Source organism: Podarcis gaigeae (genome assembly GCF_964106915.1).
Source record: "Podarcis gaigeae genome assembly, chromosome: 3".
Classification (NCBI taxonomy): Eukaryota; Metazoa; Chordata; class Lepidosauria; order Squamata; family Lacertidae; genus Podarcis; species Podarcis gaigeae.
In genome coordinates, this window is record NC_139680.1 from 42,274,323 (window position 1) to 42,301,577 (window position 27,255).

At 42.1% G+C, this 27,255-nt stretch overlaps 2 protein-coding genes across 8 annotated transcripts in view; one reads left to right on the top strand and one right to left on the bottom strand.

Annotated features, from left to right (window-relative positions):
* Window positions 1-77: 77 nt before the first annotated feature.
* Window positions 78-20,115, bottom strand: RARS2 (arginyl-tRNA synthetase 2, mitochondrial). Its single transcript, XM_083730392.1, has 20 exons — window positions 19,909-20,115; window positions 19,548-19,621; window positions 18,982-19,087; window positions 17,199-17,282; window positions 15,604-15,701; window positions 14,505-14,560; window positions 13,337-13,420; window positions 12,362-12,438; window positions 11,518-11,676; window positions 11,199-11,305; window positions 9,892-9,978; window positions 9,165-9,225; window positions 8,552-8,628; window positions 7,857-7,981; window positions 7,375-7,442; window positions 7,178-7,287; window positions 6,773-6,871; window positions 5,671-5,745; window positions 2,831-2,894; window positions 78-622 (listed from the first exon to the last, which is right to left on the bottom strand). The coding sequence occupies exons 1-20, from the start codon at window positions 19,945-19,947 to the stop codon at window positions 536-538; spliced, it is 1,737 nt and encodes a 578-aa protein (XP_083586518.1). The 5' UTR covers window positions 19,948-20,115; the 3' UTR covers window positions 78-535.
* A 70-nt stretch (window positions 20,116-20,185) lies between these two features.
* Window positions 20,186-27,255, top strand: part of ORC3 (origin recognition complex subunit 3) — a 38,999-nt gene continuing 31,929 nt past the window's right edge. For 2 of the 7 annotated variants that reach the window (XM_083730245.1, XM_083730246.1), the window contains exons 1-4: window positions 20,186-20,309; window positions 21,687-21,738; window positions 23,703-23,800; window positions 25,382-25,526. In XM_083730245.1, the coding sequence (XP_083586371.1) occupies window positions 20,286-20,309; window positions 21,687-21,738; window positions 23,703-23,800; window positions 25,382-25,526 (319 nt within the window). In that variant the 5' untranslated portion in view covers window positions 20,186-20,285. Of the gene's footprint in view, window positions 20,873-21,686; window positions 21,739-23,702; window positions 23,801-25,381; window positions 25,527-27,255 lie in introns of all 7 variants that reach the window. The other 5 variants (XM_083730244.1, XM_083730243.1, XM_083730249.1 and 2 more) reach the window with 5 other exon arrangements.

Consider the following 27,255-nt stretch of genomic DNA (forward strand, 5'->3'; position numbering starts at 1 on the left):
ATGTCCTATCAGCGGCTAGGCACTTACTTCATTTCTTGGCTCTGCTGGGCACTTAAAACAAAAAAGATGGAAAGGTCTTTAGATTTTAAGACTGCTTTATTGTGCACAGTGCACTGAACTTGCTGTAGCTGCATTTGCATTGCTGTGGGGTTTTTTGTTTGTTTACATTTACTGTGACATTTCTTTTACAAGGGCAGCAACCTCCTCCCCATGACATATTTTGAAGAAAGGGGTGAGAATGAAAGGACTAGCTCCTCTCATAAGAATAATACAGACAAAATAATACAATGGCAGAAGGGAATGGGATCTGTTCTTCAGTGGCTAATGCTGTGTGTGTCCAATGATCTCGTCTCTAGGTGCTGCCAGACTGCAACTCCTTTAATCTCTGATCCATTGTCTGGGGTTGGTGGGAGTCCAAAGACATCTTAAAAGTCCACACGTTTCCCACCTCTGGTCCAGGCAATATAGAGAAGCAAGGACAGCTAGTCTTCAGAACTCGTATAGTTTAGAATGCGCAGTGCAGGAGATCTTCTCTTTACATTTTATTGACAGGTGTGATTCCTAGAAGCTTCATTCCATTAGCCAGAACGGAGCGAACAGCCTGGAACAAACAGAGCCTTGCCTGGAAAAATAAAAGGTGGGGAAGAGGAGGACACTAATCAATTTTTATCCTTAGCTCCCTTAAACAGAATTAATTCAGTAAATCTTGAATGTTTGGTGCATGTTCAACCATAGCAGAATTACAAACTACTAAAGAAAACAACAAATGTTAAGATGCCCACTTTGCACCAACAGCCGTTTCTTCCAGAGTTTAATCCTAGTAATGCTGAAAGTCTGCTATTATCTGTTTCACAGACACACGCCTATATTTGTATCCTTGTTCCCCATGCATAGTAAGTAGTAGGTTGAATGCTATTTCAGCTGAACATTACCTACCTCTCTGCAGTGAGTGTATTTTTAGGGCAGCAAATACACTACGAAGCGTATGATGTGAAGTACATATGTGTGCGCACACCCTGACTATGGAAATGCTGCATGGAAGACATGCTCATGCTTAGCGATGAAGTCTTAATCTAAAATTACAATACATGAAGTGGTCCTAATACACCTAGCTCAGCCTTCCCCAAGCTGGTGCCTTGCAGGTGTTTTGGACTATCGCTTCTATGCACCCCAGCCAATACAGAAGGCTACTCTAGCCAGTGATCTATGCGGTCTATGGCACCAGGAAGCAAAAAGTGAAAATACTTGTTTCAGGACAATGGCCTCTTGATGAAATACAAGGATATCCTACATCCTGCCTCGCCTACATCAGTAAATACACCAAAGGCAATGTGCTTTTATGTTTCACAAATAAAGGTGGACAGAAGGCTCTGGTGGGTGCTGTCAAGTTGAAGACAGATGAAGGGGAGAATTGACCACATACATTGGAGCAGTTTCTTTTCAGCACAGTTGCAAGAAATCTACCTGGTAGGTTAAATCTGCTCCAGGTTTGTGATTAATTAAGTTGCCCCGAGTAACAGTGCAAACCCTATTATGTGTCCACTCACGTCTTTTGAGTACAATGGGATGTACTGCCAGCAGTCGTGTGTAGTATTGCAGCCTAAACAGATTTATTTAGACTGCAACCTTATTTGGGAGTTAAGTCCAACTGAGTTCACTGAAGCTTCTGAGTAGGTATATAATTTTGCGCTGTTAAGCCTGCAGCTGTATTTTTAGTTGATTAAGCAGCCGGAGCTTATTTTAAAAGGTAAACTCAAACATTAGTGCCACACGTTTTTTGTCTTAACGCTGTTTTGATTTGGTGCACTACCTTGGTGTGCTGCCAATATAGGGAATAAAGACAAGCAGAAAATAGTATTTTCCAACAAGGATTGGTAGAGTTTATTAACTCGCTAACCCCGTTTGTATCATCTCAAAAGGAAAAACAAAACCACACCAAACCAAACTGCTTTTCACTCTGCCTCTGTTTAGAACAGTTCACATATCTATAGTATTGGTAGTATTTTGAGTGGCACTATAAGGGGGGAAGTGGGTAGATTTATTGTCTCTGGCTACAAAAAACCTGAGAAAGCTGAAGTCTAACCAAAATGGGAAAGATTCTCCACGCTAAGGAGAAGGCTTAAAGAAACACGTGGCAATTGCAGAAAATGGCTTATTTAAGCAATGTATCTCCTCACCCCCACAATTATTAGTATGAGGCAGGAAAACATTTTAAACTAAACCAAAAAAATTATGTACCGTATTTTTTGCTCTACAAGATGCACTTTTCCCTTCCTTAAAAAGGGGAAGAATGTGTGTGTGTGTCTTGTGGAGTGAATGCAGGCGGGAGGCTCTGCTCAGTGCTCCCTTTAAAGAGCCACGTGGAGCGTGACACGGCCTGTCAGTCCCTTCTCCCTCCTCGGAGAAAAGCCCCCAAAAGCTGCAAACACACTCCGTGCACTCTCTAAAGGGAGCGCGGCTCTTGGGGGAGCCTTCCTCTGGCTGCCCAGGAGAGGCTGCGCTGCGATCTTGCTTGCTGTCCTGGCTTATGGGATAGCTGCGTGCAGCCTCTTCCTTCCGGGCAGGGGGAGCCTTCATTCCCTTCATATCCGATAAGCCAGGACAGCAAGAGGCTATCCCAGAAGCCAGATCCCTCTTGCTGTTCTGGCTTCTGGGATTCAGAATATTTTTTTTCTTGTTTGCCTCCAAAAACTAGGTGCGTCTTATAGAGCGAAAAATATAGTGCTTTTTGATATATACCCCATCCTTCAACAGACTGCCAGAATGTACTTCTTTGTAACACATCTCACGAGTAATGCATTCTATTCAAATAGCATCTCTTTTACTTTACCTCTGCTAGTTCCGGAACACTGCTTTTCACAGGTAGCATTTTGTGAGCCACAGCTGCTAAGTGACTGAAACAGAAACAAAGATATGAAACAAACTCTTTAAAAGCTGCAACCCTCAGTACGCATCCAAACGCATCTCAGTACGCATTTGTTAGGGATGTGCAGTGAACCCAAGATTTGCATTGCATCTAGTGTTTTTAAACAACCCAATCTGTTTGGATCAGCTGTGTGTTGTTGATTCAATTCCATTTTAGGGACCCAAATCTGATCCGTTGGATATGAAACTCTGTTTTATCCACCTCCCCATTCACTCTCATGGGGAAATCTATAAACTGCTATAACTTTATTTACTCCTCACATATAAGTGAATGACATTTGCAAGCAAATGACCCCTCAGAGTGGATTAAACCTACCAAATGGATCAGGCATCATGGAAATTAATGCATTTCCATGCAGGGAACCTTTGATGTTACTTTTGTAAAAAAGTTTGAAACTTTTTCATTCTCTGCCAGAATTGGATGCAAATTTCAAACCTAGTTGCTCCTACTTGAGAGGGATGAAGCCTGCCAAATTTCCAAGAGAGAGATAAAGCAGTTCTCCTGTAAAGGTGGAAGTAACCATTTTGGAGTGGAAAAATAGACATCACAATCCCTTCTTTCTTTCTTTTTAGAATCATAGAATCATAGAATAGAATCATAGAGTTGGAAGAGACCACAAGGGCCATCGAGTCCAACCCCCTGCCAAGCAGGAAACACCATCAGAGCACTCCTGACATATGGTTGTCAAGCCTAATTGCGGAGGAAGCAATTAGTTTGAAAACTGGGTACATGAGGAAGGTCCCCTGGGTAAGAAACTTGTCAGAGTTCAAACAAACAGATCCAGGGGCTATTCTGCTAGGTGATCTGACTTTTGCAAGCCACCCCAATTTGCCTAACTCTGGCACTTGATCAAGAGAAAACATGACCCAGGTATTTACTTCAACATCCCTCCCTCAAATCACGGTGGTTGGAGTCCACTGTGAAAATAATCTACTCTGTTTTAAAAGCTAGACCTGTCCATTCGAGCTCTGGGCATTTTCCCAGTCAGGTTGGTTTCTGTTTCTCTGAAAATAAAAGGGGTTGCGGGTGGGGGAAGGGATGAGCGTTTCATTAATGAATGGGAAAACGAAAGCAACAGAGTTGCTCGGAAGGTTGGGCACTCCCTGCTCCATCACAATAGGCCTTGTCGAGTGTGTGATCCAACTTGGTGATGTGAAAGAGTACGCCCGATCACCCCTATTTACCTTGCCATTCAGCTTTGTTACCAATGAAATTTACTTAAGAGCAGCTTGAGTTCTATAACACAAGGGTTACCAACAGAGAAACCACCACAGTTTGGATCCTTCTGCCAATAGAACAGTCATTTTCTGACCTGTTAAGATGAGCATTATGTGAGAAGCGACTCCTCCCAAGCCGGAAGAGTTTCTTCTGTTTGACAAGGTTTTCCTCAATACCTTTTTATAGCCCACTGGAATTTGATAATTTACTCACTATGTTTCTCATACTGTAATACGGAGGGAGAAGGAAGAATCTGTGGCTTCCCAGAGGTTGCCTGACTCCTAAACTCACATAAGTTCCAGGCAGCGTGGCTAATGGCCAGAGATGTTGGGAGTCCAGAAACATCTGGAAGGCCACAGGTTCCTCAGCCCTGATTTAACGCCAGGGCACTGCAATCCTTCATTGGAAGAACTATTGCCTTGCCACACTTGCACAGGAATGCACTCAAATAATACCACAAATACATTTTTATTTTTTAAAATTATACTTGTGGATCTCTGAATCCACAAGAAATAATCAGCAGGCTTGGAAAAATCTTTGCCCTTGTTTTTAAAGGAGGGAAACCTTTGCTGAAGTAAAAACAAAAACAAACCCACAACTTTAGGGGGCACAAAACCGGGGTGGGAGCACCTCAACACAGACACCATTGACTGAACATGCTCAGTGGCCATAAGATACCTTTGCAGGGAGTGAATAGGAAAACCAGACCGTGCATTCTGGGAAATGGAAGGACACCACCACACATTTGTTTGCAGATCCCACAGTTAAAGTTATTACTGATACAATGGCACAAAACAGTCACTAATGCATAGCTCTAGCCCTCCTGCAGAAGTTGTACATGAAGAACCTGCTAATACTTGTGCAATATATTGAAGATGCTTCTGCAGAGTCTTCCCCTCACCCCCATAAAAGCAAATAAGCTTGAAATGTCATGTACATTTCAGTTCTATTGACACTATGCACTGTTGGCCTCAGTCACTGGACTGAAACCAGCTCATGAGGTGCCTTGGGGCAAAATGTCTTTATCAGACTCAGATGATGGACTTAACAGACCATTAAAAGTAACTGGTTTTTCTAGTTGAGGCAGATTCAAGTTCTATGAATTTGCACAGGGTTTCCTGGACAGTGTGCCAGAAAGAAAGGGGTGGCTCATTAAGGGTGGGAAATGAAATAACACTTGACAGAAGGCACATTTCAAAGTTTTCAAGCCTGATTCACAGAATGCATTCTCTTCTGAGGCTTATTATTATTATTATTATTATTATTATTAATGGAAATGCAGTATTAACATGTGAAACAATGCTCAAATGTTCAATCTAAAGAAGTTCATTCTTCAGTGAACCACAAGTTTAGGTTCTAGGTATAGATTTGGCTGTAAATAAAGCCTAAACTTCCTCAAGTTTGGAATGAGGGTCTGTGAATCTAATTATATCAAACTACTCCTTATCAAGCCTGATTTTTTAATTTTTTTAAGTAGGCTGAATTCTTGTCAAAGGGTAAGACGTTTCTCTCACCCACTCACCTACCTTAGTTTAAGGAGATAGGCAACAATATGCTTGGGCTGGAGATCTTGAGAAGACTTGTAAAGAATCTCATCATACCTGAAGAGAAATAAATAGAATAGCTGACACATACTTCAGAATCTGATCATAGCTATGGGTACGCCCAGGTCACATCTATATTCCCATACTTATTCTCATTTAACACTAATGGAACACATGTGATTTTCTAAGCGATGTAGGTATATTAAAGGATGAGGTAGCCTGTGCCTGGAGTCTCACAATCTAATAGACATGATGCACAGTCTGAGCAGTATAGTATAGTATAGTATAGTATAGTATAGTATAGTATAGTACAGTATTAGTACCTTGGGTTACATACACTTCAGATTACATATGCTTCAGGTTACACACTCCACTAACCCAGAAATAGTGCTTCAGGTTAAGAACTTTGCTTCAGGATAAGGACAGAAATCAGGCTCCGGTGGCACCAGGAGGCCCCATTAGCTAAAGTGGTGCTTCAGGTTAAGAACAGTTTCAAGTTAAGAACTGACCTCCAGAACGAATTAAGTACTTAACCCGAGGTACCACTGTATAGTACAGTACAGTACAGTACAGTACAGTATTAGTATAGTATAGGTCCTTCTATCACCTTCCTATACTGGCCACCAAGCTATATCCCCCTGAGTTGGAGAGCGGTGTCTCTCTGAGGCCAATTTGCCTCTTTTTGATGTTATTTATGAATTGCCTCTCCAGTCAAAAATGCCTGAGGTGATATAAAATTTAAAAATATCTCCAAAACTTAGTTTGCAGTCACGGCAAATCATAAGTCATCAAGGAAACCATGTCTTGTTTCTCACAGAAAAAAGTATGTTTTGTTTTCTAGCTGTTGGGTTTACACAAAACTGAAGGCCTTAATTAAACTAAAGTTTATATGCCAACAATAATTACTTCTGATTATGGCAGTAAAGAAATCATAGTTAAGATGCTGGGCAGGGTTCACACATAACAATAAGCTTTGGTTTAATAAAACAATGGAGCCATTGTATCTAATGGGACTTCAGCTCTCAATTAAGCAAGCAACTAAGTGAACAAGCAAGCAGAAGTTTGCAACCTATATTCTGAATACCTGAGAAGGTGCTGAATTAGCGAAATAGCCTGTGGATCTTGTAGGCATGCAGCGTTTATGCGAGATGCCTGATTGACTGCTCCACACATCTCTTCTAAACTGGGTGGAGAAAAAGACAACAGAAATATTAAACATCTAAAACGTCTACACAATTTTACTGAATGGAAAAGAGCCACATTGCCTTTTCATGAATATTTTCATTGTACTCAATGGAAGAGTTTTGCTAAAACCAAACAAAAAGCACTTGAGGAGATTGGGAATCCTAAATCCCAAGATTAAGAAACAGTGGCTGGGATCTAAAGAGTTGTTTTAGTTGTGGCCAAGGCTTTGGGTTGGCCCCCTGAGGTTTTCTTGGAACAACAGACCCTGTCCCAGACTCTGGCCATTTTCAACTGCACCTCTTACCTGTGCAGCCTGGCGTGTGTGTACTGCAGGAAGACACCAGTGTCACCTCGGCTCTGGAGAATACGATCCCAGTTGAACTGATAATCAGATAACAGGAGGCCCCTGAAGTCCTGAAATGGTAAGTTATTCAAGCATCTTGTAAACCCTGACAGCATCACTTTACATTTTCTCATGAAATGATGACAGCATCAACAGACCTGAACGATAAATGCTGCAAGCCCAATCCTTTCAGCTGTCTCAAGAGGGTTGTCCAGTTCTTTGGTTGCTAAGTAGATAACAAAAGGTGAGGTGGGGAGAGTGTCGATGGCTGCATTTCAATGTCACACTAAACTGTGGATTGGTGAAGCACATATGAGGCTAGCGTTCTCCTGGGCTTGCAGATTCCTTGTGAACTCCCTTATGCTCCTCCTGCTTAAGTAGCAGAAGGAGTTCACAAGTTTTCACATCTGTTTTTGCTTAACCGCAGTGCCATCTGAACTGGCACACTGGTCAATGCCTATAGGGAATTTTAACAAGTCAGCTTAGAAAGCAGGGTTTGAAGTTGTCTTGTTTGAAACTAATTGTAGCTAATGTGAAGCACCATTTGTTGGACTTGGAGGACACAACAAAAATGCTAAGGCCAGGCCGGCATTTCCATTTGCACAAGCATTACGTTAATAAGAGAGACTGATCGGCTAACTTTTTGCAGAAGCACTTTGTTCTATCACCATGGATCGAGCTTCGTCCAAAACATCGTCAAGGAAAACCACTTCTCCTTTCCGTGTCCTCATTCCTTGAACTCTTCCAAAGGGCACATGCTGGCACCTGCAGGAAGACAGGGGACCAGAAACTTCAGTTGTTTTACTTTACCACCTTATAGTGGAAAAAGTGGCATTTTCCAAAGTGCATAAACTAAAAATGTTATTCCTTCTGAACAGAGATAATGTCAGCGCATTTTGGGATTCACAACTGTGCCCAGAAAGAAATTACTTTGTAGTTCTTAATATCTAGACACACATACAAACATGAGGTGTTGGAGAAGGGAGATCATTCTTTCTGGCAAACATAAATGCTTGCACTGACTGAGCAATCAGAAGAACTCAACACAGAATTCCTCCAATAGGGCATCTTCAAAGCCTTAGTATGCCATGAAGGCGTATATATATATATATATATATATATATATATATATAAAAACATAAACGGTTGCCATATATTTAAAAAATCGAAAATCTGGATAGATAAGTTGTTGAGCTTTTACTAGTGACATGGACTACCATATGTCCAGTTTTCCCTGGGCATTTCAGCAATTTCTGCCTGGGGTTGAATAAGGGGGTTGAATATAGGACGTATGGCAACCCTGCTATAGATATAGATAGGCAAGTACACATTTACCTTTCTGCCCATTGGTAACCCATTAATTTTAGTATCTGGAAGACCTGTTGAAAATGAGGGATCTGGCTTTTATCTGTCTTGGAGAAGGGGAAGAAGAAAGAATCATTAAATGTACATTCAAACAGACACACAAGTGAAAATGTTCATATCCAAGGTGGGACAAATAATGGAGATGAAGTGAGGATGAAACTTGTGTATCTGAGAACATGATCTTCTAACATAAACTTTGGAAAAGCAGTCAGGTATGCGAGATCAAACTCGACTGAAAAATCCAGTCTTGAGACCACCACCCATTTCCAAAAAAGTGTCAGAAAAATTCCACCCTCACAACTTTGAAAGCTTTCGCCTTTTTATTTGTTCAGGCCACAGGTTGTGCCAGAGATTCTGGGCTATAGCCAATGGCGTCCCTCCATTGATGGAAAGCTCTGATCCAGCAGAAGCTTCCACCCCTGCCCTGCAAGCCAATCTCACCCCAGCACTATATCTATCTTTCCTTTTGCTGCTGCCAAAGTCAGTGGGGTTTGAGGGCTGAATCAGAATTATGTGTTTGACGGGCTGGGGAGCTAGCCAGCCCTGCTGTACACCCACCAGTCTGCAGGACAGCCAGACTTACCACATATATCATAGTGTCAGGATTCCATTTTTCCACTCTGTCTATAGCAGCAGCAAGATCTCTGGAAAAGAAACACAAATACAGTCGTACCTCGGTAATCAAACGGAATCCATTCCGGAAGTCCATTTGACTTCCAAAACTTTCGGAAACCAAAGCGCGGCTTCTGATTGGCTTCTGGAAGCCGCAGAAGCCCTGTCAGGTGTTCAGCTTCCAAAAATAGTTCGCAAACGGGAACACTCACTTCTGGGTTTGCGGCATTTGGGAGCCACAATGTTCGAGAACTAAGCTGTTTGAAAACCAAGGTATGACTATAAGACCAAACGAAACTTTCCAAAATTAAACAAACTTTAACTTACTCATTGTTAATCCTTTTGCAATTATGATTTGCCACTGGTCAATATTTTGTCATGTCCGTCTAACAGAGGATAAGGCTGGCTGCAACTCTATACTGAGAAGCATCTCACCAGGCAGGCTGGAGTCCCATTTAACTCAACAGGTCTTACTTTGGAGTGGATACGTATAGGATTGCTCTGTAATAGCATCAGAATGCTGGGCCATTTCTATGGCAGCACCTAGGCTATAGAACTCCTTCATTTTTTTATTTCACAGAGTTTTTAGTGTGGGTGACAGTTCTGGGTGTGGTTTTTTTTGCCAAATTCTTTTATGTTTTTCTTTTTATTGTATTAAAGTTTCTGCTAAACAATCAGGCAAAAAGAGTAACACTTGCCTCGTTAAGTAGAGCGAGGTTCCATCACTCCGCATCACAGCAGAACGGTCCTCCTTTTCCGATAGGTAAACTACTCCTGTTCCTTCTCTAGAAAAATGGAGAAACAGAAAACAATGAAGCAACCATATGCGATACACAGATGAATAGTCATAATCTCACAGCACACTTCTAACCACAGTGTACTCAAAAATAAGTCCTCTTTAATTCAACAAGGCTTACTCCTAGGTGCATGGGTTAGGACTGCAGCTTGTGATCACAACTCTACAATCACACTTATTTCTCAGTAATTCTCCCCTCACTATCCAGGATTAAGGTTGTTTTCAAACAAGGATGATTAGGGCAAGAGGGACTTTTCACAAAAAGAAGGCGATTACTCCCTTTCCTCAGCATTCTTCAGCAACTTTACTGTACCCTCCAGCTCACTCTCACACCTCACTGATCACCTATATGGCAAATGTCTATGCTTCTCTCTCTACGAACCAGGCCAGATCCTGTACACCCCACACAAGAGAAGTATGGAGGGTAGTCACATGAGAATGGGCCTTTTCTATGGAATGCTATTCCCAGGGAGATATGCTTGGCACACTCTGTCAGTTTTTAGGCACCAGGATGAGACTTTTCTGTTTACTCAGGTCTTCAATTAATACTGCCCTCTGTGGTGGTGCTGATCTTTAGGACTTTGTTCTCATTAATTCATTGTTAGATGAGCATTCTATGCCTTTTGTATTGTTCGCTTTAAAAAAAAATCATCTCTGGTTTTAAATTGTTTTTAGAAGCTGCATTTTTGATAAGTGACGGATAAATTAAATAAAAATAATAATGAAGCCATCACGTTTACATTACCTTCACCCTCCCCATTCTCACCTGCCTGCAGACTGCCAACCCTAACAACCTAGAGCAAACTTTTCACTTTGTTATGAATATCAGTATCAATTCAATACATGGTCCTTCCCTACACAAAGCATGGGTAGGGAAACTGAGGCCAGGGGCCAAATGCAGCCTTCTACACCTCTCCATCTGGCCCTCAAAACTCTCCCCAGGCCACATCCCTCTCTGTACATAAGCAGTAAGCAGTTTTGCTTACTGCTTATGCCTGGCTAGAATGTGCACTTGAACCATGATAACACCTTTTGCTTGTCCGGATGGAGGACACAGAGGGGTGTGTGAATGGGTGTAGAAATCAGCCTACTGTACAAAGGTAAAATTTACATTAGTTGTTCTGCCCCCCAAACCCAAAGTTCAGATAAGCAGGAGAGGTGAGGATGGCAGATGGTTCAAAAGCTGTAAACAGAAGAACCTGTTCGTACTGAGTTTTCTTCAGGAGTCCTTTCGCGTCCAACATCTTTAAGACTTCTTGGCTTTTCTCCTGGTAGAATGATTCTCCAGAATATTCATCAAAGCACACTCCCAGGCGCTGAATGGCCCCACCAGGACAAAAGGAAAACAGAGTTACCATGAGACAAAGACGACCTTAATTTCTGTATGTGTGTCATTCTGAATCAAGGTGGCGAACTGAACTTTTGAAACCATACTGATTTTGTGTGCTTCTTAGAATTCCCAAGCAATGCCAGATGTGAGGCTGCTAGTGATATATAAATACTGAAAAAAATGGACCCGAGTTAGCACCTTGTACATCCGAGCATAGTCGTCAATGCTAATGTCTCTAAAATGTTGCCACAATGACACGGCTTGTTCTTCACGTGCCTCCAATCTTTTAAAGAAATCTTGCGCCAGCTTTTTAATGTTCTCCTCCTCTTCTGATGCTTTATTGGCCTGTACATAAACCTAAAGGAAACAAGTGAAAAATATGGGTCAGTATTAACTCGGAGAACTCTCTCCAACTAGGAAACGGACATAAGGCAGTGGAGAAGCACAGCTTTGTACCGAGATGGTCCCAAGTTCAATCCCTGGTGATCATGACTTGGTGCCAATGATCTCAGGAAGCAGGGAAATATATATGGCATGAGACCTTGGAGAATTGCCATGTTAAAGGAATGAATGGTTTGAGTCAGTATAAAGGAAGCTTCAAGATGAAACAGAGTCTGAATTGTCCAACAAGGTTATCTAAAACACTGTCAAATAAACAGTACCACTATTAAAAAGCTATCAGATGCTTGTAGCATTCATTCCACACAGGTGCTCAGTTAAAAGAGGGCATGTCTGTGCTAGAGATTTGTTAATAGTCATTCCATCTTTCCAGAAACCCTAGTTATGTATGCCTCCAGAGGAATGGTGGTATAAAATTAAATAAACGTAATGAGAAAATAAACAGTATTTTAAGGCTCAATTACTTTTTTATAAATAAAATACTTATATACTGCAATTTCACTTAAAAATAAGCAGTGTGCAACACGCAAACATACACAATTTAAAAACCACATTTCATCTTCATTTTGGAGCATGCACTCTGATTAACCTCACTCTTTCAGATTCAAGCTCTTTCAGACTACTTAACTGTGGATTAACGTACCTCAAAAAGATGCTGCAAAGGATTAGATTTTAGCTTTTCTTCAGAGCCAAACTGCTGGAAGCCAGCTCCCAACAAACCTGTGTTATTGTAGCCAATACAGTATTTGTTAACAAAATAACTGCATGAACTGCAAATTAATGACACAGTATTTTTTGACTACTTTTCTGCAATAGAATCTTACCAACCTGTTAAGCAAATATCAAGGGTAGAATAGCCAAGAGCATAGTGGTAGCCAACACTTGTGTTGCACCTCACAATAAATCCCTATGTCACACTGCTGGTGGGAGGCCAGGTCACAGTGCTCCTCCTCACCAGCTACCTCCGTACTATACCAGAGATCCTCAGGCTTAGAGTTCGAATACAGTCGTACCTTGGAAGTCGAACGGAATCTCTTCCAGAAGTTCATTCGACTTCCAAAATGTTTGGAAACCAAAGCGCGGCTTCTGATTGGCTGCAGCCAAGTGGAAGCCCCGCCGGACATTTGGCTTCCAAAAATAGTTTGCAAACCAGAACACTCACTTCTGGGCTTGCGGAGTTCAGGAGTCAAAATATTCAAGAATGAAGCTGTTTGAAAACTAAGGTATGAATGTATAACCTTCCAGGACTCTCCTTCAGGCTCCTAGAGATCTCTCCCAAGGCCACATCCCTCACTGCTCCTGCTCTAAAACCTCCTTTCAGGTGTGTTTTGTTTGTTTGTTTTGTGTTTGCTAAGATGGAACATGTCCCTGGACTGCTCCAATGGCTTTTTCCTGCCTGACTAGAGGTTGGAGGTTTCTGAATGTAAAATTCTCCGAATACAGCCTATTGTGTCAAGTGAAGTGCCATGTTCATGGCTCCACTGACTTTTGCCTCTGGCTCCCACTAAGGCTGGCATGTACCTGCCCACAAAGGAATGCAACACGTGAACTGAAAAGGGTTCCCCACTCCTGCACTATTCATATCCTGAATGAGAAAGGGGGGGGGGAGATTACTTACCAAACTGCATGCCCCAATCTCCAAGGTAATTTACTCTTGTAACATGATGTCCCGTTGCTTCTTTAATATTTGCTATGAAATTTCCTGAAAACAGAACGTGACAATTATTGATCCCAGCGGCACACTTCATCCCCAAACACTCAGTTATATGTAACCCACTCTCTGCTTTTCTCCGTGACAGCCAACAAATATAATGACTCTATAAGGACAGTTTCCTGCTGGATCTCTAAATAGTCTGAATGTGCTTTTCCAGAAACACTATTTCTTCTACGCATTTAATTCAATGTTAAAGAGCCTATGTCTGCATTGTGTTCCATTTATCCCAGAAACACAGTAACTTGACGCCTCTAACTGTGTAAATGTTATTACTCCCATGTTACATATAGGTAAAAAAGGCACAAGGAGGTTAAACTTGGAAGGCAATGAGCATAACAGCTGAAAGAGAATCCCAAGAATGCCATCCTTGTGCAACAACGGTTTCTCATTAAACATGGAATCTCAGTGTGATCCCACTGGACTCTATCCAGAGATGCAGTTCTTCCCTAGCTGCATTCAAAAGGTGGTCATGTATCCGTATCTCAAAGTTGTGACCCACCTGTTACTGCATCCTCTGTGAATTTGTCTCCTCCCCTCTGTATTGCATACGGGACCCAAAGCTGGGAAAAGTCATTCCCCACATGATACAGAAATTCTCTCTGGTCTATGTCACAAGTTTTTTTTAGGATAAATGTCTTAACTTGTTTTGTTAAGTGCCTGTCTCAATCCTGACTCGACTGACTTTTCCTACGGCTGACCTTTGATTTCGCTATTGCAGAGAGACTCAAATTCCTTATGAACGCCTACATTACAAAGGGAGAGAACCACATAGTGCAACATCAGGATTGTTGATTAATTGATTGCCTATTACCTGTCTCAAGGCAATTCATAAGCAGACCATTAAAAGAGCTAAGAAGTGCTTACAATTATACACACCCACCCACTCCAAAGATAGGTTTAAACAAAATTAACACCCACGTCATATAAGCCAGAGCAGTGTTGGGAGCCTATTATGGTGCCAAAGGCAAACCATCCATACTGTGACACCACAAGTTGGGAGGGTGGGGCGGAAACACCCACGGCAAGCAGGCCAGCCACATGAGCATAGAACATAGAGCATTGGCTATCTTACCTATTATTGTAGAGCGCAAATGACCCACATGAAACTTCTTTGCAATGTTGGGTGAACTGCAAGAAACAACAAAAGTTACCATTTGAAGTTTATTTTCCCCCTTGTCTGTAAAAGGCAAACGTGTAGACACACATACTGAGTCCTCACAGAACCATCTCCCAAACAAAATAGTTTCTATGTTTACCCCACACAATGAAAAATGAAAATACAACTGGCATGGTAATCCCCAAAAACAACCTATTAAAGTAAAAGCAAAGCCACAGAGTAGGATCCTGGGGAAAAACCCCATTCCAAAATGCACTGGCAGGTTTTTTGTTACTCAAAAACTAAATGTACTTTAGCAGTTCCCTTTGCACGACAGCCTTCTATGCGCGCGGCAGAACTTCCCCTTCCTCTCCTGCCACCTGCAGCTCCCCACATAGCCTGAAAATGTGCTCCAGAGAGTTGGGGGACCCGCAAGAGCATATTTTAGAGGCACACAAAGGGAGGAGAAGAAGAATTCTCACTGTGTAAGTAGAAAACTGATAGCACAGCAATGGCTACAACCCATTACCTTCAGAGATTTATATGCTAATCCATAGCTCATTCATATACTCTTCATGTGTGTATTCTTTCATATATTTCACTAAATGGGAAAATGTTAGTGTCATAGCTGAGTTGAGAGGAAGGGAGGATGTAGCAGGTATACTACAAGAGAGTATTTAATATGTTTGAAAACCTGTAAGCATGGAAGCACACAATCCCTTAATAGAATTTGAACTATCAGCTGTCATTTTTGATGCGGTAAGACCACCAAACTACCAGTCTACATAGATCAAGCTAGATATTTCCCAGGCCACAGTGGGACACAAACCAGAGCCGTCACTTTGGAGAAAGGAGCAAGATGACTAAAAAAACTGAGTCAAGCATCATAGTGCATGGAAACGAAAGAAGCAAACAAAACCAGACTCAGTCCAGTGAATCTATGTTGATCTATAGCCAAATATATTTGTGTAACCAGACTGCAGACTCCCAAGGCATTTTAGAAATATGCCTCAAAATAACTGAAGCTGTAATCTGCATTGAGTAAACATGTACATGATTGTGCCTATGAACTCACCTAAACTCAATCAGAATTTTTCTTTTTGGCAATCCTGAGAAAAGTTCACTCTTTATCCCATACTTGGAGCCATCCTCAAACACTTGCTGCAACACTGTCTTAGAAGGCAAAATATGTATACAAAGAAAGGCATTCATCAATAATGAAGAATTTCAGAAACAGGTTGATATCCCTTTCACAAAAAAAGCAATCAGTTCCACCTGAAAGTAAACTTCAAGCATGTTAAAACTATAAACCATCAAGCACACATCTCCCACTCACCTCAACAGCAGCTAACTTCAGAACTTCAACTCACCACTTGACACTAGTATTGTCAAAGTGTCCTTTTCCTGCAATTTGTCTCCCCTCATGTATCCTGTCTTCTTGGCTTGTAAGCCCGAGGTTTGCATCAATTTAGTAGGATTGATGTGAGGTGCTTTGGAAGACAATATTTGTCTGAAAATGGGATCCAGGCCCAATTGCTGCACCGACCCCAGGCTGGGAAAGTGTCGTTCTGCCCCTGGCCAGCAGTCTCAACAGGGCTGTGCATGTGGCTGAGACCCTGCTGTTCTGTAAAGCTCTGCTGGGCAGTAGCCAAGTTAAGATCACACGCTTACCTTGGAACTCGATGGGCCTTCCTTTCAAGCAGACACATACAGGATTGCACAATAAGAGCGGTTGGTTCTCACTTGAGAAGTGTTTCACCGAGTGTGTGATCCGCTACCCAGAGAACTGCTGATTCTCAGAATTTTACCACACCCCTATCTATACTCACGCTTTGCTTTGAAATCAAGCCTGCTCATTTTAAGAGGCCAGAGCTCCAGCAGCTTTGAATCTCCAAGCATCTGTGACACTACACAATGTTATCAAATATCTGTGGTGGGCTTGGAAGATTGGCAGCAGCCAGAGCTTATTTCGGATTCTGCCTTGCGGTTTAGTTTCCTGTGCCCTCCCTTGGTGAACTGGGAAAGGCAGTTTGTTTTGCAGCTTATTTCAGTGCTTCAGGCATTAAACACCTCATTCAAATCAATGTTAACTAAATTTCTGTTTCCCCAGCTTTTAGCTTGGTAAAATGAAAACCAAATGGACTGTTGTGGTTTTCAGTTTGCTGTGTTAGTTGTATGCTTCACTCCCCCTCCCCTCCTGATTTTATTGTATTTCAGTTGTTTTTATTTTTTTACCTGCCTTGGAACAAACATTTGTGTAAATAAAGACTGTAACCGTCAACGTACAAGGTATTAAGCCCCATTGAAAATAATAATAAAAATTTACATTTATATCCCAACTTTCCTCATTTTATCCTCACAACAACCTTGTGAAGTAGGCTAGGCTGAAGGTACAGTGATTGACCCAAAATTACCTAGTGAGTTTCATGGCTGAGTGGGGATTAGAATTCTAGTCTCCCAGGTCTTAGATCAACACTAACTGCTACACCACACTGGTTCTCATAATGGGACTTACTTCTAAGAATACACGTATACGTTTACAATCTAAATGTTCTAGAGTAGTATCCACACTGGAACCATAAGCCTTGATTTAGATTCCCCCCCCCCCAAAAAAAATAATAATAGCATTTTCCAATAGCATTTTCACTGCTTATATATATTGGGTCTTACCTTTGCTAATAATTCTCGATTTATTGTGAAGTTTACTGTTCCTTCACCTGCACTGATTTCACTCACCACTGGATCACATTTTAACTAAAATGAAAACACATTGACAACAGTGGATTACACAATCAATGAGTGGCACAGTGTTTTGTTATCAGTATTATCCCATACATATATTTTGAGAGATTTCAGAACTACTATGTTGTCTTTCACTGCTGCTGAATGATGAGAATAGCATGTCCTTTACACAATTAACAATGCGAACACTACCAGCAGATGGTGCTTTTTAGCACCCATTACATGTCATTTGCTAATGAGCCTTACAATTAAAAGTTTAGACTTCCAACCTGACATAGAATTTGCATAAGTTGTTTAAGCTATACGTTTAAACATGTAACTAACACACACAGTTAGCAGCTTAGGGCCCCACAGTTAACACACACACAGTACAAGAGTGTTCAGGAGTAGAGCATTAGTAAAGCGACTGCTTTCCAGATTACAATTTTATATAAAAATTGGTGATCGTAAAACCTTTGTAGAGCGTTGTCCAGAAGACAGTCACTGATGTTAACATGGAACAGGCAGACATAATCTGAGGTGCATGAGTTGTGGGGTTGCAGAATCCAACACCTGATCATTTGCAACCTACAAAGGTGAAGGCAAGCAACCATTTTCCTGCCCAGTCCCCATATGCACAGTAGAAGCACAAAGAGGAAAAGAGAACATAGGAATCAGCCTTTAGGCCAGAGGTTTCCAACCTTTTTGAGTCCATGGCTCCCTTGACCAACTATATTCTTTCTTTGGCACCCCAGTGGGGCTCAGGAGCCCTGTTATGTCACCCCTTGCCTGCAGAGCTGGCAGCCTCTCACCCTATTTCGAACACCCTCCCTTGTGGAGTGTTCCCTCAGCCTCCTCTCCTCTCTCCTCTCCTTGGGAGTCCTCCAGGCAGCCACTGCTGCTACAGCCTCTACCCCAAAGAGAGGTGCCTCCTCACACTGCCCCACAGCCACCTGGGACTTGTCTGTCCAGACTCCATTCCCAACAGCAAGGACTGGATGACTGGACTCCCTTGCCCGCTTACTCCAAGGCCACCTCAGCTTCTGGCAACCAGCACCCTCTGACCAGCCCCCGAGGCACCATTCGCCTGGGGAGCTTAGAGCCAGAGCTGCTGCAACAAACAGCTGTGCAAGCCTTTGGGAGGCAGAGAAGTGAGAGGGCATCAAAGGAGGGCGGGGGGCGAGAAAAGAAGGGTGAATGCCAGTGTTGCCTGCAGCACTCCTGACCATCATTCAAGGCACCCCAGGGTGCCACGGCACACTGGTTGAAAACCACTTCTTTAGGCTATATCAGGGACGGACAACCTCTGGGTCTGTTTAACCGTTATGTCTATACTATATAAATAGTCCCAGTCTCTACCTTCCATGCATTCACATACCTATGATTTATTTATTTTGGTTTTATGTCTGCTTTTATTCAACCGTGATCTATAGCTGTATATGGACTATGTATACTGTCATTAGATCCTGTTTTGATAATACTATATCATACAGGATTTTGTATAGCTTTTGGTGGGGAAATTAATACAAATTGCTATTATTATTTTTTAAAGAAAACCTTTGGCCCACCAGATGGTTGGACTCCACCTCCCATCAGCCCCAGTCTGTATGGTGAGGAATGATGGATGTTGTTATGTAGCAACATTTGAAGTACCGCAAGCTTCCCACCCTGGGGCCGTGCTGCCCTGTTTTTAATTGAATAAACACATTACAGTAAGTAGATCTCCGCATACCTTCTTTGCCAGCTTCTGGACTTCAAGCTGAATATCTGACTTTGAGTAATTGCTGGAGCTAGCATCCAGCACAGAACTCACAGAGAGTTGGAAATCACACGCCTGCCTAGGGGATGAATAGAAGGAAGCAAGAAATTAAGGGGGGGAAGCTATTATTTTATTACTGCATTCTGGCATAAAGACCTTTATTTATTTGCACACTTTACAATACAATTACCAAACACAAGACAAATACACGTACATATGTTAGGCATTGTATACTATCATCCACATGGTAGCCAAGCAAACTTGGAAAACCTTTTACATTACAGATTCAGCTCACATCTACAAGGTATACATTAATCTAAATTGTTAAGATAATTTCTCCATAGTGGCTGCTGCAACTGTGATGAAAGGGAGAATACTGTGCTAGTGTTAATAAATGATAAAATTGAGACCATACAGAGTCAAACCCGTCTTCGTCATTTCTCTTATCACCCTTCATATCAAAATAGCTAAAGTTTATTTGTACTGGAGAGATTTGAAGAAATTAAAATAATTAGAATATAAATTAGAAATAACTCTACCCTTTTCTTGACACTGGAACAGCATATATTGACTTAATCAAGTTTTCTGGCGGCGTCTCCAGAATATGTGAAAGCTAGATTGAAAACAGATGATCCATATTAGTTAGGACAAAGTCAAGGCGCACGACTTCTGAGACCAACAGTGTCCCGCCCCCCAACTTGTCCATCTTTCACCAGTGTGTGTGTGTGGGGGGGTTAGCGAGCTGTTATCTCTGCAATGAAGCTTATGCAACCGCTGCATTCTTCCATCCCAGCAACCTTTCCAGGAACATTGTAGAAAGGAGGAACCAGGAACCAAGGCGAGGAGCCGGGGCAGGGCGAAAGCCGACATCCTGGCCGCAGAATGAAGGGGGAGTGGTACCTGAGCAGCGATGCTCCTCCGAAATCGACACGCCGCCATGGCGCGCCCTCCACCCCCTGCCGTGGACTCGGCTCTTGGGAGGGGGAGGAGCCACTCGGCTCCCGCTGCCAATAGGATTGTACCACTTTCCGTCCGGCAGGGCAGGCGCGAAAGATTCGTACCCGCCCCCTCCCTCCCTTCCTCTCTCTAGCCCGGCTATGGCGGAGTGAGGCAGTCACATGACTGGGAGGGGCACAAACTAGACCGGCTCGTACCATTCTCAGAGAGAGGGGGGAAAGGAAGACAACAAATCAGGCCCCGGAAGTGGCGGGAAAGGAGGCTCGAGTCCCGTTCGTGGAGTTTGGCCGCTGCATGTTGAGCGGGCTGGAGCCGCAGCTATGAGCACGTGCTCAGTCTCCAAGGTGAGTCAGGAGGGGGAGGGTGCGCCGCCCCGCCCGCCCTCCGCTTCAAAGAAGAGCCCCCCCCCACCCGCGCGCGCCTGGCTATCGCATCGCCACGCGGAGGGCTCGCTGAGCCCCGTCAGCGGCAACGGCGGCCGCGCGTGGTTCGCCGCCCGTTCCTCGGAGCATGCGCGTAGAGGACCCCTGAAGCCGTATCCTCGCGCTTTGCCAGTCTATACGTCGCGGTTGTAACGCCTCAGAAGGGGCTGGACTGCCAGGGTGGTTGTCAGAGACGCTTCTTCCCCTTTCCTGCTCAGCTGTAATGAAGAAAGAGAAGCGCAGGAGATTCTGAGTCTCTTTTGACCCCCAAAATGTGGAAGGAGAAAACCAGGAGGAGGGACAGAAATTCTTCTCCCTCTAGAGCCTTATCCAGAAATATGGCTGTTGTAAAAAGCGCACACATTGCACATGCTCTAATACACCCAGCAGGTGGAATATTTGAAAGGTGCAGCTTTTTCTCATCTGGAGATGCAGTGAAGGGATGGGAATTCCCACCTGTTGACTGTCTGACAGGCCTACATCAAGTATTTATTATACTTATTAATTATAAATTTATATCCTGCCCTTCCTCTGATGATCACTTGGTGGTTTACAATATAAAAGCACAAAAATGCATAACATAGTAGCAAGCAAAAATACCCCCCCCCCCAGCTTAAAAAGGCCCTAGATTGTTTAATTAGCCAATTAAAAGAAGGAGATCCTCTCCATGGTGGGGGTGAGGAAAGATGGCAAGCCAGTTTGCAGAATAGACTATGCCTGCTCTAGCAAAACCAACCACTTGACAGCCAGGTGCTGGCATCGACTCCTGTCTGAATTGTCCCCACCTTTTTATGTTTTTCATAAATTTACCCTGATAAGTGTTAGCACTTACCACTTCACTCTGCATATGGATGCAAAGAAGTTTGGCTTGGATAAATGGAGGAAAGAAAAAGATCAGGATATATGTGATTTTCCACATACAAACTGGTGTACACTGCAAAAATTAACCTATCGTTTGAAGCCAGGGTTGTTGTTAACCAGGGTCTGTACCCAAGGTTTGTCCTATGGTTACAGGCTGTGGTTAAGGAGGAGAAACCTTAACCATGAACCTAGGTTCAGATGACATGTTAAATCAAACCTTGACTTTGCTGCTATGCCATGCTGAGTTAAAAGGATGGGGAGGACCACAGCAATGTGAGCTCTTATCTGATAGCCAGGAAGTTTGGCCAATGCTGATAACCCATAGTTTATCATGATGTGCAAACCAAGCTGTTATATTTTCCTGCCAATCTGGAATTACGGTAAAATATTCAGTAGTTTTAGTCTTCCTTCCTTCCTTCCTTCCTTGTTACTCTTTAGGGCTGCTTTGTGTTCAAGCCAGATTCTAAGAAGGCGAAGGCATCTTCAGCAGGTTAGTACACAATATGTGTTATGAAACTTCACTTCCTAATAGTAAATTCAGACGGAAATTCAGACAATGCCATCTTTATTTTCCCATCTGTTCTGGACATCTTTTGTAGTAGATATAACATTTCCTCTAGTATCTACAAAATCAAGGTCTTGAGGGATTCTTTTTTAAAGGATCAGGTCATAGTGTAAATTCCAGATTTAAAATTCTGCACTTGACATTTTCATTGTTTCCAGTGCTGGTATAGTATTGAAAAACAGCCACTCTCCTAGCTTTACACTGTGAATTTATTGACTGCTATGATGGTCCTTTGTATTTTTAAAGGCAAGGATAGTAGGACAGTATGTCTATGTGTTTTCAAGGTAAGTAAAAGTGAAATAGTGTTCTTTTGCGTATATGAGGGCTTCTTAAATGTCATTTTGCTCCTTTCTTGTTCAGTTCAATCAGCTGCATCTCAGCCTTTGACCTTCCTCTCTTGTCTGACCATGGTCAAGTCCATTGTTCATCTTCAGCTTCCCATCATAAACTTGAAATGAGCCTTGGGCTCATGGATGGGTGTTGAAGGATTTTTAGCCAACATATGTATGGTCTCATCCTAGGCAAGTCATTTTCTGTGAGTCTCAGTTCCCCATCTGTAAATGGAAATAATACAGTGGCTATGCCTCAGGAGCAAAGGCAAGCATACAAGGATAGATGTGCAGCAGCAGTGAAAAGGTGAATTCTGTGCTAGGAAGCATTAGGAAAGGAATTGAAAATAAAATAGCCAATATCATAATGCCAATATTCAAATCTATGGTGCAGCTACATTTGGACTGTATGTATTTTTAACTAGGGAAAATCTTTTTAAAATGGAGTCGTTGCTAAAATAATCCAAAGGATTATCACCATTCTTGTATTGATTATTTTTACCTTACCCATATTCTGCTAGATTAGATTTATTTAAAATTGCCCTCCATCATTGGGAACAATACCTGGAAATAAAAAGCAACATATTTCAAAGTTGAGTGCTTTTCTATAGCATGCATTGAATAATATGCAAGGAAACCAGTTCTGCATATGTCTTCCATGTATATTGTTCTTTTTACTGTTTGCCATGAAAATATTTTGCAGGGAGGGATAGGGTTTACTGAATATATTTATTTTTCTTCAAATTTTAAGCTACCCTTCATTAAGTTTACAAAAAATACAACAAAAATGATCAAACTAAAATATATTTAAAATATAAAGCCATTCCATTTAAAATGATATATTATCAATGGATCACTAAACTACAGCAGCAAAGAACCCAATTATACTAACCACAGACATCTCAACCCCAGAGACTTATTCACCAGTTCATGAAGCTTGGGCTCAATTTGGCTCTTCACCATTGGGCAACTGACAAGAACCACCTTGTCTTTGGAAAAAATGTTGTGTGAATCTATCCTCTGTAGAGGGCTTATTCAAGTAAATATGATACAACACTGCTCAAGATTTTTTATGGGCAAACCTAAATACTTGGATCCTCTTTCTCTTCTGCACGAAAGTTGGAGTGACACAGAAAACCTAAAATGAGGGTGAGAGATTATGGGAGTTGTAGTCAGTAGCATCTGGAGGGCCAAAGATTTCCCATCCCTGACTTAAAGGAACATGGTGGTGAAATGTAATTAGGGATTCAGGCTACAATTTTATACCTACTTAGCTGGTAATAAATCCAAATGAACTCAGCGGGACTTCATTTGGGTTGACATTTATGGATACAGCATTCCATACAGAGGCTGTATAAATCTTACATCTTTCATAGCTATTGGTGGGGGTTTCTTTCTTCCTGAGCTTTGTCCTGACACCAGTTGCAACTCTCAGTTAATTTATACCTCTCCTGTGAAAAGAAATCTTCAGTATTCTGTTGCACTTAAGTTTTTTGCTTGAGAGGAAATTTGTTTTATAAATATTGAGTGTGAATGTCATTTCCCCCCTTGTTTTTCTAGCTGACTATTTTAGTAAAGGCAATACTGACTCAGAGGATAGTGAGCTACGATTTGATACTTGTCAGTTGTTATGGAAACAGATTAAATGTGAAACAGAGGTGAGTATTGCTGCTTTTAACATTAACCATGAGATTTACTTAAGTCAGTTGTGTCTTGGGTGGGGGAAGGAAGCTTTGAAAATGCTTGCATTGAAGAAATAATGTGATATGCAGTCTTTTCTTTTACTTAGCCTGTACAATGGGTGAAACAGCAAGACTTTGAGCAATATTTTATACCCAAACTACTCCTTAATCTCTTAAGGTACCGTATTTTTCGCCCTATAGGACGCACTTTTCCCCCTCCAAAAATGAAGGGGAAATGTGTGTGCGTCTTATGGGGCGAATGCAGGCTTTTGCTGAAACCTAGAGAGCGAGCGGCGTCGGTGTGCACCGACCCCTTTCGCTCTCCAGGCTTCAGGAAGCTATCCGCAAGCCTTGCACGCCCGGTGGGAGGTCCCGCGGGCTCGCAAGGCTTGCGGGCGGCAGCCCGGAGCACGGGGCGCCCTCCGGAGCACGACCCGTGCTTCGGGCAGATGTCCGCAAGCCTTGCGAGTCCTTGCAAGGCTTGCAGGCAGCAGCCTGTTCTGGGGGCTGGGGTCGGGGGAAGCTCGGGCATCCCCCGCCCCAGCCTCGCGGCTGGGGGAAAATATTTTTTTTTAATCCCCCCCCCAAAAAAAAACCCTAGGTGCGTCCTATGGGCCAGTGCGCCCTATAGGGTGAAAAATACGGTACTTTTTGCAGGCTATCTGTATAAATTGTCGGTATCTTTCTACAATGTGTGAGCTGTTAGGAACGAGCTTGTAGAAGGAGACAGATTGGACATCCCTAGAGCAAACCATGCATATGCTTTTTCCTGTCGAGAATGAATTCGACATTCTTGGTCATCAATATGCATGTAAATTCCCCAAGGACAACCTGGTAGAGAAGGTTTTGTAAATTGAAAGAGGGTTTTATTTTACCTTTTAGACGGTTCATGTAGTGCTGTTATTAAGACTTCAGTCTTCTGCCCTGTTGCTATCTGTAAATATGTAGCAGTTGACCTAAACATATTTAGGCTTGAACAGCCCCCCTTCCAACCAATATTGAAGGGGTCGAAGACACCTTGGCCCCCTAGAGTTGGCACACCTGCTTATGGCTGACAGAAACAAGTTGGATTCTGCTTGTACGTCTTGTGGTATGGCCTCAGCATGAATTCAACAATGTCACTCTCTCAGTTACTACTTAATTTGTTCCTTTTTTTGCTGAGGAGCATTTGAACATAAAAGCTACTCTGTGGAATTTCTGTTGTCTTTGAACTGCTAAAGGTATCAGATCTTTGACTTTTTAGGGTCATATCTGTCTTAAGTAGCAACAAGTAAGGAATTGAATTTTTCCTACAACTGATTCCCCATCCCCCATATCCGTCTAAATGGCTTTAAGAACCCCATACTCAAATAGAAAATTTAAATCAGAATGATGAGTTGACTGAAACAGCTATGGAAACCACAGAAACAGTGTCTATAAACAATTGCCAGGAAACAATTATGTGTTGTTGTATCTTGATTAACCTTTGGGGACTGTTCTTTAAAAATACATGGAATAACAATACGTCTCTTCATTCAGGCAACTAACAAAGTTCTGTGCATGTTACCTTTTTAACAGCAACTACAAGAGGACTTGAATAAAAAATTGTTTGATAACCTCATAACATTTTTGAGACAATCTCATTCAAACTTCCAAAAGAAGAAAACAAAATGGGCTTGTCGAATGAAGTCCAGTGAAATTCCCACTGCAGCTGTTGTTCTAGGTAACGTTTTATCTGGCATTTTTATTTATTTATAATAACTGCCATAACTTGGTATGAATCCTAAAATTAGGAAAAAAGAGAGATTGGGTAGAAGACTTAATACAGGCAAGGATCATAACATTAAGAATTGTTAATGGGCAGATTAGACATGTTGGCAACATATTTGCCAAACAGGCAACAGCTTAATGCTAACACAGGCTTTTCAGCAGTTTGCAAAGTATAAAAGCCAATTACACAAACATTTAAATATAAACAGCTATAATTAACATAGGCAATAATGCAATCCTATTAAAATGCAATGTTGTATCCAACATTGCAGTTCCATGCATGCAACATACTTCTTCATGTGCAATGGAATTTCCACTTCCTCTCCTTCCACCTGCAGCCCCCTTCCAAACCCCATCTGCTGCAGAGAGTTGGGGGACTGTGGAGCAGATTTGGCAGGCATATACGGGGAGGAGAGGAAGGGGAAATCCCATTGCACTAACGTATCCATTTCCAGTGTTAGATACAACCCACACCAATTACCGTAATCCAGAAGGCCTGGGTCAAAAGATGAAAGGAATATCTGTATAAACAGGTGCATCTTCTACAACTGGTCAATTGCCAGTACAGATGGGTCCTTGGGTTTCAGCAGGGAGTGATAACACTGGTGTTGCCAGTGAAAACTCAAGTCTGTGTTACCATAAGACATTAATCATCAGGCCGTAACAAGACTAATTAGTTCCATTTGTTGATCTTAATGCCTGTACCAAGCAATTGAAGGGCATTTGGTCTTTTAGTAATGTCATACAGAGCAGAATTGTTTGGGGCTTCTACTTTTTTTAGATCAGTATGTCGGAAACGGGATCTGCCCCGGTCACATAAGGTGAATCATTCACTTTTAACAAGAAAAGGGCACACAGGCAGATGCACATTGCAGAGAGACAAACCACAAAGAGCTTTTCTCCTCAGCAGAGCTCCATCCAGTACTCATCAAGTCTTCAGTGCTAACATGGGAGTAAGTTAATTAAATTCAGTAGGACTTACTTCTGAGTAGACTCGTTTAGGATTACACAACTCCCTTGCTCTGGTAAGAGATACTGCTTATATCTGAGAGGATCACTTTTTCCACAGTGTTGCGTTCCTAGATTTACTTCCAATAATCCTTAGATATTTCTCAGTAGAGATGTCCTAGCAATTTTCTCAAAGCATGAGTGAGGAAAATATATTTTCTTGAAGATGGTGGGGAAGGTATAGAATATACAGACCAGATTATGTATTCTATCTGATGAAACTGCTATTAAATTAATTTTGGTGTCATCCCAGACCAGAGCTTATTGTCTGAGTAAAATAGTTGAAACATTTTGGCTCATGTTGGTAGCTAGCAGAGATTTGTGTTTGTCACAACCAGCTGGTGGAGGGGCCAGGACTCATTGGATGCCATCCTGTGATTGAAGCTCAGGGCAACTGTGAGGCCTTGCTCTCCTCCCAAGCTTCTGAGCTGGGAAAGATGGAAGGATAGCACTCATCTTTCCTTTGCTGATTCATTACATTTAATGTGTTTGCAAATTATTGGATATGTGCCACCTTCATTGCCAGAGCCTAGTTATTTCAGTTTTGTGTCTACACATTCCTTCTAGGGTGTAAATTATTTCTTTTGCCTTTGCTTTTCTATGCCTTTTCTTGTTTTGTTGCTTCTTCACTCAAGCTGCAGATGCCTTTGTTATCTTGCTAACTGCCTTTGAAC